Source organism: Papaver somniferum, unplaced genomic scaffold (assembly GCF_003573695.1).
Source record: "Papaver somniferum cultivar HN1 unplaced genomic scaffold, ASM357369v1 unplaced-scaffold_160, whole genome shotgun sequence".
Taxonomy (NCBI): domain Eukaryota; kingdom Viridiplantae; phylum Streptophyta; class Magnoliopsida; order Ranunculales; family Papaveraceae; genus Papaver; species Papaver somniferum.
This window is the reverse complement of record NW_020625487.1, coordinates 1,448,595-1,462,993: the sequence shown is the minus strand read 5'-3', so window position 1 is coordinate 1,462,993 and position 14,399 is coordinate 1,448,595. Positions and strand designations below refer to the sequence as shown.

Below are 14,399 nucleotides of genomic sequence, written 5' to 3'. Positions count from 1 at the left end.
AATAAATTAGATTGAGAAAGAGAGAAATAGAGAAATTTAGATTAAGAAAGAGAGAATTACAATTGAACTTAATATTCAAGTTTCCCATAGTGATGTACAATTGAACTCTCTTCTTACTTGGCTACAATTCTCTCTTCGTCTCACGATTGCAGCAGAGATTACAGCTGTCATGGACCTCGTACCAGGAGCTGCCGTCAGATGCACCCGTGGCCTAATGGATAAGGCGTCTGACTTCTAATCAGGCGATTGTGGGTTCGAGTCCCACCGGGTGTGCGGTAGTTTTTTGTTACATATTTATAAAATATGTATTTATAAAAACAATAATGAGCTTAACAAACGTACGTCGTAGCCAGACAGAACTGAAGAAACATCAAGTAACTATATGCCCTCTAGTCGAAGAGATTCATAATCATCTCGTCGTCATCGCTCTCTTCCTTCTCTTCCTCCTTCTTCTTCTTCTCCTCGGCGGCAGGAGCTTCAACACAGCAACACCAGCCCCAGACAATCTCTTTGGTGATTTCTTCTTCTAGATCTTCATCTGCCTGTAAATATCTCTTTCACTCCTGAGTCGCATAGTATTTTTGAAACTCTAAACCCGATCTCCTCTTCTACAACCCAAAAAATCGATCTCATCTTGTGTAACCCTAAAACCCGGTAATCATTGAGGAAGTTGCAGTAATATCCAGTTGGATTAAGTTGTTACATTGATTTCTTGTTGGAGAAACTTGAAGATCCTTCATCTGCTTAAAATCTACATACTACTTAGCATCTCTTTTTGGTGGAGAAGGTGTTATGGATACAGAGTCGGGTTCATCTGCTTCTATGGATCGATTAAAGGAACTGTCTGTTGATGATTCGTATGAGTCTGATGGAAACATTAAGCAGGTTATTAGGTAGTTCTGGATCCAGCTACAATCTCATGAATGAGAATGATGATATGCGTACACATGATCCGGGACATATACGTGACATCCTGCAAGTAGATGAAGACGAAAAATCCATATTTAAGCAGGTGTATAGAGAACTACATTGCAAAAATCATCCGGATATTATATGTAGTATAACTAAGAAGAACATAGATTCGTCGGAAGATGATCATGAAGAAGAGGTTTTTGTTCCAACAAGGACGAAGGGGTTTGATGAATTATGCTCTGAATGGGGAAACAAGGATGATAATGCAATTAAGGCTCACATCAAAGCTAAAAAACAAGTTTATGAGATTCGTACCAACAGTTTCTACATGGACGGTGCAAATATAGGACTTGGAGCCATGTTACGTGATTCTTGTCAAAGGCAGATAGTTGGTTGGTCGAAGCTTGTTTGTGAATTCGATGACCGTGTCTCGTCATTCTATCACCAATTGGAAGGTGTTTCTTTAGGTATAAAGCTCTCCAAAGAGTATGACATCGTCTCCCCATTCTATCTTTACTGTATGTCTGAAGACGTTGCTTATTACGTGATGGCCAGTTGGAGTCGCAGGAAAATTTGTATATGTGGTTAGAAATCTAAGAGTGTTGAAACTCCCTGCAAAGACTGTAATCTGCTTCTGCTGTTTAGCATTTACAAAGTGGATCATGAAAAAATTTATAAACTCGTTTTGGATATCTTTTCTGATATCAAATAGAGGTCTTGCCTTCTTCGATGTGTCAGGGAGTAGAAAAAATGAGAATGATGGTGCATATTGGCTTGCCAAAAATGGACAAGGCAGAAAGATGAAACTATTGGAAATTAGTGAGTGTGAAGGTTTGGCAGAGTGTCTCTACCAGGATGTATCTGGTCTTCACTTTTAGTCGTTGCATTGTTGATGTGTGCTGGTTAAATAATCTTATCTGTTCATTCAGTTGTATAACAAGTCTTTTTTTTTCCATAGATTTCAGTTACAGAATGATTTTTCTTATGCTATGTCCACCAGTTAATGAGTTAAGGAGTTTCTCTTTGAATTGAAATTACTCCGGATCCTCTCGGAAATGCAATGCCATCCTGTATGAAATCCTCGTACCTAAGATTTGCCGGCAGATGCACCCGTGGCCTAATGGATAAGGCGTCTGACTTCTAATCAGGCGATTGTGGGTTCGAGTCCCACCGGGTGTGCAGGATCTTTTCCCTATTTTTGTTACATTTTTTTTTATCGTGGCAGTTGAGGGAATAGTAGGCTTCACCTGTTGCTTGGACGGTCCAGTGACATCTCAGGTTAGACAGGACAAACGAGTTGCAGATTCCAGGGTTGCCAGTCGATTCAACAGTGCAAAGGTACTTGCAAGAAAGCTTCGGCTGGGAATACGGTTTCCTTAAATTGGTTGTCTTAGCCCATGTCGGGTTTGTCCTTGCTTTCTTCTTTGTCTTTGCTTACGGAATCAAGTACCTCAATTTCCAAAGAAGATGATGAGTGCCATGAATGGACAAAGAGCTCGAACACCTCACGCAAAGTTGTTTGATTTTATACTTAAATTAGAATATATACGAGTTTATTTCAAGTTAGAGGAGACGCATGTAGTTGCAGGAAATCCTACACTACACCTCTCATATGATTTCATTATTACTCAACTCATTTTTAGATTTACACTATTAATTTTATTGATCAATCTTCGAATGTTCTTACAAGAAAAGATAAAGGAATCAAGAATGACATCTATTCTAGACTTTCTCTCTCCTGTTTACTTGTTTCTTACTCAAAAAAGATCTCTCCCTTCTTTACAACTTGAACGACTATTTATAGGGAAATACATAGTGAATGATAGCTAATTTGTCCTTTACTTTCGGGTATGGTCTGCGACATTCTCGCAACCTTACAAATGTTAATTTCGCAAGCTCTCTAATTTTCGCAAGACTATCACATCTTTCTCGTGATCCTAGATGTTGTCGTGTATCTGAATCATCATCATATTGTATCTGAATTTCGTAATCTCAATTTTGCCATTCAATCAAATGTATTTTTGAGAATTTTACTTATTGCGAGAATATCGCAACAACTTAATCATTCATACATTTGTTGTTTTTATTACCTTTGTCATCCTCTGCTTCTTTATTATTTTCTGTTACTGCTTCCTTGGTAGTGGTATGTTCATCATTTTTATTCTGAGCTAGCATTAGTTTCACAACATCTCTTCTCCTTTCCTTTCGATTGCATCCACCATCAACCTCTCACTTCTTTGTGTATCTTTGATTTTGTGTCGCCAGTTTTCCTTCTTGTTTTCTCTTCCTTCGCAAGATTCTATCTCAGTTTCGTAACACCTCTTTCCTTCAACCCAATCTCCCTTTATGATTCCTACACAACTGGGGTGAGGGAATTTGATGCACTGGGGGAAAGTTGAAGCTACACCTAGAACCCCATGTAGCCAAGGTCGACCAATTAACGCATTGTAGGGTGATTCTACATCAACGACAAAAAATAAGATTTCGGAAGATATTCCCTTCAATGAAATTCGCATAGTAATCTCCCCTTTAGGCTTGTTAGCAGTACCATTAAAACCATATATCTTATATGTTGATGGTATAAGATCATCATCTCTTCCACCCATGGTTTTATAAGTATGATAAAATAAGATGTTCACAGAGCTTCCAGTATCGATTAGAATTCTATTAATTACCCATGAATCTTCAGCTTCATCATCCTCATCTTCTTTCGGTTTTGGATTAATTTCTAATTTTACTACCAATGGATTGTCATGCACCTCTTCTCCTTCGGGAATTTCTTCTGCGGTAAAAGAAATGATTTGTTTCTGCAATTCCTCTAGTGGCGAGATTTTCGCCATATTCATAATTTCTCTTCCATCATTATCTCTTGCGAACACTCTACTCAATACATTGTCATGAAAATATTCAATTGTCTTATATGAATGTACGATAGAGTGACAGAATAGATTTTTTGCTTTTGCACCAACTTCTATGAAGAATGTTTCCTTCTTTTTCATCGCGTTCACTTTGTGATGCTCTGGTGGTGGTGGCAGTGGTTGAGATTGTGGGTGCCCTACCAAAAAGTGGTTTAGTTTTCCTTGATCTATCATTCTCAAAATAATTCTTTTTACATTCCTGCAATCATTTGTTGTATGTCCATGAAAATGATGATAAGAACAAAACTCATGGCTTCTGTGGTTTGGAGGTGGTTCCGTTCCCATGTTCCATGGTGTTGGTATATTCTCCATCAAGATTATAGCTTCCCATATCTTCTCCACACTTGCATTTAGAGGTGGCATCTTGATTTCTTCCCATACTACCTTGTGACCTCCTTGTCCTCTATTATAGTTTTGTCTTTGACCTCCATAAGTTTCTTGTGGTTGATCGAGTCTTTGAATCTTGTTATTTCCACCACGATTGTAGAAATTTCTTTCTCTTTCATGCTCTTCTTGATCTCGGCTTCCCATAGCCACCAGTTTCTGTTGATTGTTACCCGTCACCTTCTCTTGTTGTACTTGCGAAGTATTCACTAATGTGTTTATTAGCTTTGGTAATAAGCTTGCATTCGCTGTTTGTGAGCTGGTGTTCGCAACTGGATATGATTCCATTTCATTTTGCCTTTCCTCTAGAGCAGGTATTCTTCCTGAAGTTCTCGCAATTCAGTCATTGTGATCGTATTCTTGACTCTGAAAATTTGGACATACAATAGGTTTGTTGCAAACATAACATTGATAAATGATAATATAAGATATCTCTCATCTACACGGCCAGTCATTTCGCTACACATAGTTCTCCATCTTTTAGTCAGGTGTTTCAAACTTTCTCCAATCCTATGTTTTAATCCAAACACATATTCTCTACCAGGTCGCGAAGAATTATTACTTATATATGCCCCTAAGAATGTAGTCTGCAAATGATTGAAGGATGTTATTGTGTTCTTTGGTAGACCTTCAAACCATTTATAACGCCTCTCCTGTTAAGCTGGATGCGTAATATTTTCACAATACGGCATCATGATTTTACCATTGTAACATGCACCTCACATAGGCTTTAATGTGTTGAATTGCACAAGTTGTTCCATCAAAAATGCTGGTTAATGCGGGAAAATTGCATTTCGGTGGTATTCCTCCTAATTGTACTTCCCTTGTAAATGGAGTTTTCGCAGCTTCTTCTATTGCTTCATCTAATTGTCTTCTGCCTACTTCTCCTCTATTATTTAGCATTCCTCTCATTTCTTCTAATTCTTTCAAGATTTGTTTATTTACACCTGAATCTTGATCCATTGGTCTTTTTAATTTCGCCTCTCTTCTTCTGCATTCATGTCTATCTTCTCTCGTGAAATTTTGCATTTCTTCTTCATTATCCTCATCTCGTCTTCTTCTTCGATTCTCTTCCTCATCTCTATCTTGAATTCGCATATGATGATGCCTTTCATTTTCCCCTCCATGATTTTGTTAATTTCTTATCAATTCCATTCGCTGTCTTTCAGCCATCCTCTGTACTCTATCATACTCCTCATTGAGCTTACCGTTATTCCGGTTTTGTGTACGCCTTCTTTCTCGGTTGTCGTGATTGTTCTGGCGAATTGTCTCCTGAAGCTCTTGTTCTTCCATTTCCGCTCTCAATCTTTCACGTTCGCAGATTAAACGTGCTTGTTCAGCATAATGTCTTTTAATTTCTTCTTCAATTGTCTGTTGATTCTTTGATTTTCTCTTTCATGTAAAATTCTTCTTCCTTCCTCTCGATTTCCTTCGCCATCTTGGTCATCTCGTCCCTGACGTTGTCCGTTCTCTTGATTTCCACAATTTTTCCCATCCTCAAAAGTTTCATTTTGTGGAACGTAACGATCATTAGCTCTTTCTCTATTTTCGCGATATTCTTCATTAGGATTTGATATTTCTTCTTGAATATTGTTTCCATCATTGATTGTGGGTGAGTTTCGCCTCATTTCTCTTCTAGTCGATCTTGAATATGATTTTGTAATACTTCTCGATCATCTATTCTGTAGTATTATATTCTCCATCCTTAATTCGTGATTTTGCCTTGTTAGATTTGCACGTTCTTCTGCCTCAGCTCTTCTTTCTTCATGTATTCTTCGTCTCAATGTTTCTAACGCTCCAATTTCCTCATCTCCATGAATTATTCCTTCATCTGCTTCTTGATTTCTCTCTCCCAGTCTATGGTTTCTGTTTTGTTGCTCTTCTTCTACTTCTTCTGCCGAATTTGATTGCCAAGTGTGTATACTCACCCTATCATAATCTGTATTCCTACCATGTACTAGTGTTTGTTGAATTGGTGGTTGAATTTGATTTTCTCCATTATTTCTCATTCTAGTAGATTCCCCCATTTCACTTCTTTCTCTCCCAGCAATTCTCTTGCTTCTTCTAACAGTAGTCGGTTGTTCAGATGTATTTCTTCTTCTAGCCATTTCTTCAATGTTAACAATATTGCAAGAAATTATGTAAAATTATTAATCAATCACTCTAAATCTTCACAAATCTCAATATTAATCTTCCCTGTTTCTAGCGCCATTATGTAGTTGCAGGAAATCCTACACTACACCCCTCATATGATTTCATTATTACACAACTCATTTTTAGAATTACACTATTAATTTTATTGATCAATCTTCGAATGTTCTTACAAGAAAAGATAAAGAATCAAGAATGACCTCTATTCTAGACTTTCTCTCTCCTGTTTACTTGTTTCTTACTCAAAAAAGATCTCTCCCTTTCTTTACAACTTGAACGACTATTTATAGGGAAATACATAGTGGATGACAGCTAATCTGTCCTTTACTTTCGGGTATGGTCTGCGACATTCTCGCAACCTTACAAATATTAATTTCGTAAGCTCTCTAATTTTCGCAGGACTATCACATCTTTCTCGTGATCCTAACTGTCGTCGTTTATCGTATCATTTCTGAAATTGTTCTGCGAAGCTGTTGTGTTGTGTTGTTGATAATTTCGTTGAGATATTATCGTTGCGAGATTCTTATCCTACGACGCATATAGTTTTCCTGTATTACTAGGGTCAGAGTATATTACGAATAAAAAACTTCCATTGCTATGTTGTGTTTATAAAAACACGTCGCAACTAGACAAAATAAACTAAAAAGAAAACATCAAGTAGCTTCCAAGTAACAATATGCCCTCTAGTCGAAGAGATTCATAATCATATCGTCGTCATCGCTCTCTTCTTTCTCTTCCTCCTTCTTCTTCTTCTCTTCGGCAGCAGGAGCTTCCACAGCTGTTGCACCACCACCTGTGGAAGCAGAGACAGCAACGGCAGTAGCACCAACGTTGGTGATCAAGTCTTCAACGTTCTTCCTCTCAACAAACTTAGCGAAGAGGCCAGGCCAGTAAGACTCACATTGGACATTGGCCTTCTTTACCAAAGTTGAAATCTTGTCAGCCTGTAGGAAACAAGTTTAATGTCAAACCCAACATCAAGAGGCATTCTATATATATATATCTAACAAAAAAGAAAAACAAGCAAGTAAGAATAACTTACAGTAATGGGAATTCCGTCGTCATGAAGAATCAAGGTGGCGTAAGTGCAAGCGACTTCTCCACTGGAAGACATCTTTGCAGCAGAGATTAATTTGGATTTGAAACTAGCTAGAGAGACTCCTCCTGTACTAATAAGTTACACAAGTGTGAATCCATAGTTATATTAATTTGGAGGCTCAGCTTGATGTGGATTTCGCAGAAGTTTATGCCAATTCCACCCTTTATGAGTAAGTAGAGTAGCATAAGGTCTGTATCTTAATAAATCTTGACCTGAGCAGAAGTTCGAGTATTCTACTAAATAGTTATATTAATGCATTCCAGGAGAAATCAACAACTTATCAAAGAATTAAGCACGCCGGCACAAGATTCGCAAGACCTTCACTTTCCTACGGAATATTCTCAAGATTTTATTACTCAATGCAAAGCGTGTTTCTGGAAACAACATTGGTCATACTGGAGGAACCCGAAATATAATGCAATCCGGTTATTTACAACTACAGTCATTGGTGTTTTATTTGGGGTTATCTTTTGGAACAAAGGAGACAAAGTGTAAGAATTTCATCTCTTTAGTGAGGCTTGGAAGTTAGTTAAGAGTGTAGGTTTTATATCTTACGGAAATTCATTTAATGTTACAGGTCTAAACAACAAGACTTGCAGAATCTGCTTGGAGCTATGTACGCTGCTACTCTTTTTCTTGGAGCGGGTAATGCATCTTCTGTTCAGTCTATTGTGGCAGTTGAGAGGACTGTTTTCTATCGTGAAAGAGCTGCGGGAATGTACTCAGCATTGCCTTACGCATTTGCACAGGTAAAAGACTACTATTGAAACCCAAGGTGCATTTGGTACTTCACAATAAGGAAACTGATAGAACTTCTTCTTTTTGTAGGTGGCCATCGAAGTGATCTACGTATTTGTTCAAACCTTAATTTACTCTCTTATCCTTTTCTCTATGGCTGGATTTCCTTGGAGCGCTGCCAAGTTCCTTTACTTCTTCTACTTCATGTTCATGTGCTTTACCTACTTCACAATGTACGGAATGATGACAGTGGCAATGACTCCAGCGCCTGAAATTGCTGCCATCGCTATGTCCTTCTTTTTAGGTTTATGGAATTTGTTTTCTGGATTCCTCATTCCTAGGCCGGTATGTAATCTTTGTCTCCCCTTTGACGTACACACTAGAACTTACATTTCAAGTCTGACACTTAAATTTGACAATTGCAGCAAATCCCAATATGGTGGCGATGGTACTACTGGGCTTCACCTGTTGCTTGGACTCTCTATGGTCTAGTGACATCTCAGGTCGGCGACAGGACAAACGAGTTGCAGATTCCAGGGTTGCCAATCAATCCAACAGTGCAGAAGTACTTGCAAGAAAGTTACGGCTGGGAATATGGCTTCCTTAAATGGGTTGTCTTAGCCCATATCGGGTTTGTCCTTGCTTTCTTCTTTGTCTTTGCTTATGGAATCAAGTACCTCAATTTCCAAAGAAGATGATGAATGGACTTAAAGCTCGAACATCTCTTTAGTACGTCTCGTTAATATTTCGTAAAGTTGATCGATTTTGAATTTAAATTGGAATGTATACGAGTTTATCTCAAGTTAGAAGAGAAGAAATTGCATATATCTGTAGTTTGATTGTAATCTGTATTGCTAGCGAAAGAGGAACGTGTAGATTATTACGAATAAAAAACTGCCACTGCTGTGTTTATAAACAAAACAATAATAAGCTTAACAACGTCATAACCAAACAAAATAAACTAAAGAAAGCATCAAGCAGCTTCCAAGAAACAATGTGCGCTCTAGTCGAAGATACTGAACAAGTCCATATCTTCGTCATCACTCTCTTCTTTCTCTTCCTTCTTCTTCTTCTCTTCGGCAGCAGGAGCTTCAACAGCTGTTGCACCACCTGTCGAAGCAGAGACAGCAACGGCAGCACCACCAGTAGCACCAACGTTGGTGATCAAGTCTTCAACGTTCTTCCTCTCAACAAACTTAGCGAAGAGGCTAGGCCAGTAAGACTCACATTGGACATTGGCTTTCTTTACCAGAGTTAAAATCTTTTCAGCCTGTGTTGGAAACCAGTTGAATGTCAAACCCAACGTTAAGAAGCATTCTACATACCAAAACATATAAAGAAAAGAGAGGAAGTAAGAATTACTTACAGTGATGGGAATTCCGTCGTCGTGAAGAATCAAGGCGGCGTAAGTGCAAGCGACTTCTCCATTGGAAGACATCTTTGTAGCAGAAATTAATTTGAAACTACCTAGAGAGACTCCTCCTGTAATAATAAATTATACAAGAGAAACAAGAATTGTAAATCCTTTATATAGAGCGCTCAGAAGACGAAAAAGAGAATGTTTCCCACTAGTTTCCGGTTTCCAAATTTCGGTCTTATTCGGGAAAGGCCTAACTTGTGGCACACGTCTTCCAACCGCCTGTTGGCGATTGCCTAATTGGTCGTGGAGAGGGATTTGGAATGTGGGATCAACTAGAGGCGTATAACCATCGAAAATGGCACGAACCATAGTGGTAAGTTGGACCTTGGATCGGAACATGGTTTCTTTTAGCCCATTGGGCCAGCAGGGGCATCATCGAATTCATGAAAATGTGTTCAAAAATAAACAAATAAAAATGAACCGTTATTCGGGCACCACCCCTTTTTGGCGCGATTTATATGAGCTGATATCAGAATATTAGGGACTGATACCATTTTATATAGGACAAAAAAAATTTAAGCGATCCTGACCGTTGGATCGGCTAAATGGTATCAGCCTCTAATAATGCTGGTATCAGTCCACATCAATCATGCTTTTTTGAGGGGACCATGATTTTATTTTGGGTAAGACATTAGAAGAAAACTAAGCCATCCCTTATCCAAATATTTATGCTAATATCCAGATTATCCTATTTAATTAAGTAAGTGTAATAATTACTTAGTTTAATAATTAGTTGGTATAATGATTAGTTAAATCACTAAGTTAACTACGTTATTAGTGAGGTTATATTAATAAGTTGGGTTTTTGTAGAAAAATAATTTTTGATGGAAGAAGAAGAAGATCTTTTTTTTTTTTTTTGAGATGGATGATTTCGAAACGAGGATTTTGGGTACTCAGGTAAACATAAACTTAGGAAAGGTTTTGGTGAATATCTTCCACAAAATACTTGTGGAGATTTGATTCTTATTTATATTAGGAAAACATTGGATTTGTTACATATTTTGAATATATCCTAATAAACAAAGAAGAGTTCAAAACCTCTTTAAAGTCCTAGTTTGTAGCCTATGCACTAGAGTTTTTGAGAGTCTTTGGGAAGACTTAAAGTGTTAATTAATAGGAAATATATCACGTACTAACAAATAAAATTGAGAATGCTGCTTGATTTGGCAACCACTTCTGAAAAAATAAAAAACTTTAAAATAAATTTATGTTATGTCAACAAAGTTCGGCTACAATATCTGAAGAACAGGTAGTTGAACTCATCTACAGGTGTAGTTTGGCCAGTGTATTTTCACACACATGTAGCCGAACTGATCTTTAAAGGAGTTTTTGCTTTGTTCGGCTATCAAGTTTCCAGGATAGGTAACCGAACTTTTAAGTTAGGGTTTACATACAGTGTAATACTGGTTTAGAAAAAATTTGGAATTCCACGGAACTCTTGTAGTAGCAGGAAATCCTACAACACATCCCTTATATTATCATGACTATGATTTCTAGATCTAAATTTATTTGATATGAAAATAAAGATAAAAATAATGAAAATAGAAAATAAGACACAAGATTTACGTGGTTTGATCAATTTGATCTACATCCACGGAGTTAGGTTTCACTATGATTGTTTGTAATTACATATGGATTACAATTGATACTAGGGCTGCACAAACCCGACTCAACCCACCGACCCAACCCACACCCGCCTGAAATTACCCACACCCGACCCAACCCACCTAGGAGCGGGTCGACTATGGGTCACAACATCAAAACCCATAGTATTGTGGGTCGACTATGGGTCAAAGCTTCCCTCACCCGACCCAACCCACCCATCCACCTAAATATTTCTTAGTTAATATTAACCCTTAGATTACCTATCCTAGATGAATCACAGCCGTTGAAGTAGTGATATATAATGCCTAAACCTAAATCGCTAACTTCACTTCAGTCTTCACTTCTTAAATCACTTCCTTGAATAATCTTTTATCTTTTGAGCTTCGAACAATTGAACTCATTTCTTGTAATTTGTATGCACTTTGCAACTTTGCACCAACTTCTTACTTCTCTGGATTATAATTATCATTTGTTTACACTTGACTTGGGGTCAGTTCTTTAATTGTCATCTGTAAGAGTCTTAGGTAAGTCTGTAACTTTTTTTTTGATGCAATGTAACTGTAATGTGTATTTTATGGTGGGTAACCCACCACCCACCCGACCCAACCCATTGTAATGTGGGTCGGGTGAAAACCGACCCATTGTTATGTTGGGTTGGTTGTGGGTGACAACTTCTGCTACCCACCATCAGTGGGTTGGGTGGTGGGTGAGGTCAAACCCGACCCAAACCGACCTATGTGCAGCCCTAATTGAGACTCCATTAATGAGTATTTGGAGCTCTCTCTCTGGTTTTTGGGGAAGAATAAAAAGATAATAATAATACCAGTCACTTTTTTCTCTCCTACCTTTCTCTTAATATAGATATTTGCTTGCGAAAGAAACACACAATGCTGTACTTTATTCCATTTCTTCGCCTTTAAGATTTCAAAAATGTGCGAAAAATTAAGCTTGATGAGGGATTCGAACTCAAGTCTTACAACTCACTCTAGCGAAGCTTGACCAACTATGCTACCTCTTGTTTGCGAACTAATGAAACAATATTGTGAAATTATTCATTTTTTCGCTATCTGTCAAAAGAAGAAAACTATGCTCGCAGGGAAGTTTGAACTTGCGACCACGAACGTACATATTGTTCTCTTGAGCAACTGTTCAAGAATCTCTTTGCGAAATAAACGCACAATGTTTTTCTCTTATTCTTTTATTCTTCCATGCAAAAGAGAAGAAAATGAAAAATAAGTGTCTCTGCGAAATTCGAACCCGTGACCTATCGCTTACTCTCTCCAGCTCAAACCATATGTGCGAATTTCCGTTTGTGATAGAAATTGCAGCATCTGCCTCTTATCTTTTCTTCGTCCTTCCTTGACTTCTTTCACGTTTGCCTACTTCTCCTGAACATGAAAATCTTCCACTGAAACTTCCATTTTCTTCTTAAATTTCACCACAACAACTAATTTTTTCTCTCACTCTTTTCATGTCTTTGAATTGTTGATGATGTTTACTCCCTGAAAGTGTGATTTCTTCCATAAAATTTCCATTTTTGAACCTAAATTTTGTAGATCTAGAAAAATATGAACAGTAGCTAATCTTCATGAAAATTTCTTGAATCAACAAGTTAAAGGAAGGATAAATCCTTTACTCGTTCCTTATTTCTAGTGCCATTATGTAGTAGCAGGAAATCCTACAACACACCCCTTGTATTATCATGACTATGATTTCTAGATCTAAATTTATTTGATATGAAAATAAAGATAAAAATAATGAAAATAGAAAATAAGACACAAGATTTACATGGTTCGATCAATTTGATCTACATCCACGGAGTTAGGTTTCACTATGATTAGTTGTAAATACATATGAATTACAACTGAGACTCCATTAATGAGTATTTGGAGCTCTCTCTCTCTCTATGGTTTTTGGAGAAGAATAAAAAGATAATAATAATACCAGTCACTTTTCTCTCTCCTACCTTTCTCTTTATATAGATATTTATATAGTGGATGACAGCTCATATGTGGTGGGATACATCTAACATTTCCCCTAATTTCGGAAGGCTCACGTTGGATACTAATTTACACACATATGGCGTTCTCTCGCAAGCTTCCCTACATTCTCGCGAGATCTTATTATTGTGCGATATTTGGATCCTACAACTCTTATGTTGGTAATACAAAGAAGAGTTCGGATTTGAAAAAAAGTTTGCGATTTAATCGAACTCAACAGTTGGCTATACAAAGAAAAGTTCGGTTAGGATTTTTTTTCTTCTATTCAGCCGAAATCTAGAGTAGGCTATACATAGAAGATTTCGGTTACGCAAAAAAATTTACGGGTAACAAATTTATTTGTCTAACCAAACTGTTCTTGGTGTTCTTCGTTTCTAAAAATTTCAGTTATAAAATTAGGTTTATTTTAAAAATATCCTAACCGAACATGCTAGTGTAATTACCGTTTTCACCATTTTTTGATGATTACTACTCGATTTCTTCAATCAAAAAGGAATTAAAAGAGATGGGTTGACATAAAAATATCTGTGGATGTACACTTTAAGAATTAAAAGAGAAAGAGAAGAAAATAAAGGAAGAAGAAGATTATTTTTCTTGAACTTTTGATTTTTTCGGTGAGTTTTTTTTTTTATTATTATTAATGATTTTGATTGGGGTTAGATTAATATATTTGATTAGGTTTATTATCAATTAGTTATAAATGAAATTAGGGCAAAGGGTATGTAAGTCATTTCATCACTTTAAGACACCCTTTATAAGTGTGGAGTGGACATCCTAAGTAAATCATGGTCCCCCAAAAGGGAGTGGTGCCCAACAAATGGTTCATCATCTAAGAACTAAGTTACTAACGTACTAAGTGGGCCCATATGATTGTCTACATGCGCATGATTATGGTAATAAACCTAGCCGATTATGTATATATTTTTCATACAAAAGAATACCCTCATAAGGAGAAAAAAATCAAGTTTGAAATAAAAGAGTCAGTTAGATCGAATATGAGATCTTTAATTTGAAAGTCTCAACTACATTAGATGCTCAAAAACTCTCAATCATATAGGGGAAAATCTTGGAAAGAGAGACTCAGCAACTGTCATCGTGACATCATCCTTTTCAAAACTCAAACGTCCAAAAATCACAAATCTCAAACCTTTCTAAAATCCTGATTTCTCCTG

The 14,399-nt window shown here is 37.1% G+C and overlaps 3 protein-coding genes and 2 non-coding genes across 6 annotated transcripts; 3 read left to right on the top strand and 2 right to left on the bottom strand.

The window, feature by feature from the left end:
- Nucleotides 1-200: 200 nt before the first annotated feature.
- On the top strand, nt 201-273 carry TRNAR-UCU. Its single transcript has one exon. It is a non-coding gene; the product is annotated as a tRNA-Arg (tRNA).
- Nucleotides 274-2,018: 1,745 nt separating this feature from the next.
- Nucleotides 2,019-2,091, top strand: TRNAR-UCU. The gene has a single exon. It is a non-coding gene; the product is annotated as a tRNA-Arg (tRNA).
- Nucleotides 2,092-7,048: 4,957 nt separating this feature from the next.
- On the bottom strand, nt 7,049-7,479 carry LOC113337504 (60S acidic ribosomal protein P1-like). The gene is made up of 2 exons (XM_026583175.1): nt 7,408-7,479; nt 7,049-7,309 (listed from the first exon to the last, which is right to left on the bottom strand). Exons 1-2 carry the CDS (start codon nt 7,477-7,479, stop codon nt 7,049-7,051), a joined length of 333 nt encoding a protein of 110 aa, XP_026438960.1.
- Nucleotides 7,480-7,574: 95 nt separating this feature from the next.
- On the top strand, nt 7,575-9,049 carry LOC113337552 (pleiotropic drug resistance protein 2-like; the record flags this gene model as incomplete). Its single annotated transcript, XM_026583214.1, has 5 exons — nt 7,575-7,633; nt 7,728-7,955; nt 8,042-8,213; nt 8,293-8,547; nt 8,628-9,049. Coding segments are annotated over 5 exons (987 nt in total), but the record flags the coding sequence as incomplete, so codon positions are not given.
- Nucleotides 9,029-9,640, bottom strand: LOC113337503 (60S acidic ribosomal protein P1-like). 2 transcript variants are annotated; one of them, XM_026583174.1, is made up of 3 exons: nt 9,569-9,640; nt 9,343-9,472; nt 9,029-9,312 (listed from the first exon to the last, which is right to left on the bottom strand). In XM_026583174.1, the coding sequence occupies exons 1-3, from the start codon at nt 9,638-9,640 to the stop codon at nt 9,206-9,208; spliced, it is 309 nt and encodes a 102-aa protein (XP_026438959.1). In that variant the 3' UTR covers nt 9,029-9,205. The 2 variants fall into 2 exon arrangements, with proteins under 2 accessions (XP_026438959.1, XP_026438958.1); XM_026583173.1 differs by having other exon boundaries at nt 9,029-9,472.
- Between the last annotated feature and the right edge of the window lie 4,759 nt (nt 9,641-14,399).

Bases quoted from the DNA above. Each gene is read 5' to 3' on its own strand.
- LOC113337504 (XM_026583175.1), bottom strand. From the start codon at position 7,479: ATGTCTTCCAGTGGAGAAGTCGCTTGCACTTACGCCACCTTGATTCTT. The intron at 7,310-7,407 runs GTAAGTTATTCT...TGTTTCCTACAG, and splicing joins ACGACGGAATTCCCATTACT to GCTGACAAGATTTCAACTTT.
- LOC113337503 (XM_026583173.1), bottom strand. From the start codon at position 9,640: ATGTCTTCCAATGGAGAAGTCGCTTGCACTTACGCCGCCTTGATTCTT. The intron at 9,473-9,568 runs GTAAGTAATTCT...TTTCCAACACAG, and splicing joins ACGACGGAATTCCCATCACT to GCTGAAAAGATTTTAACTCT.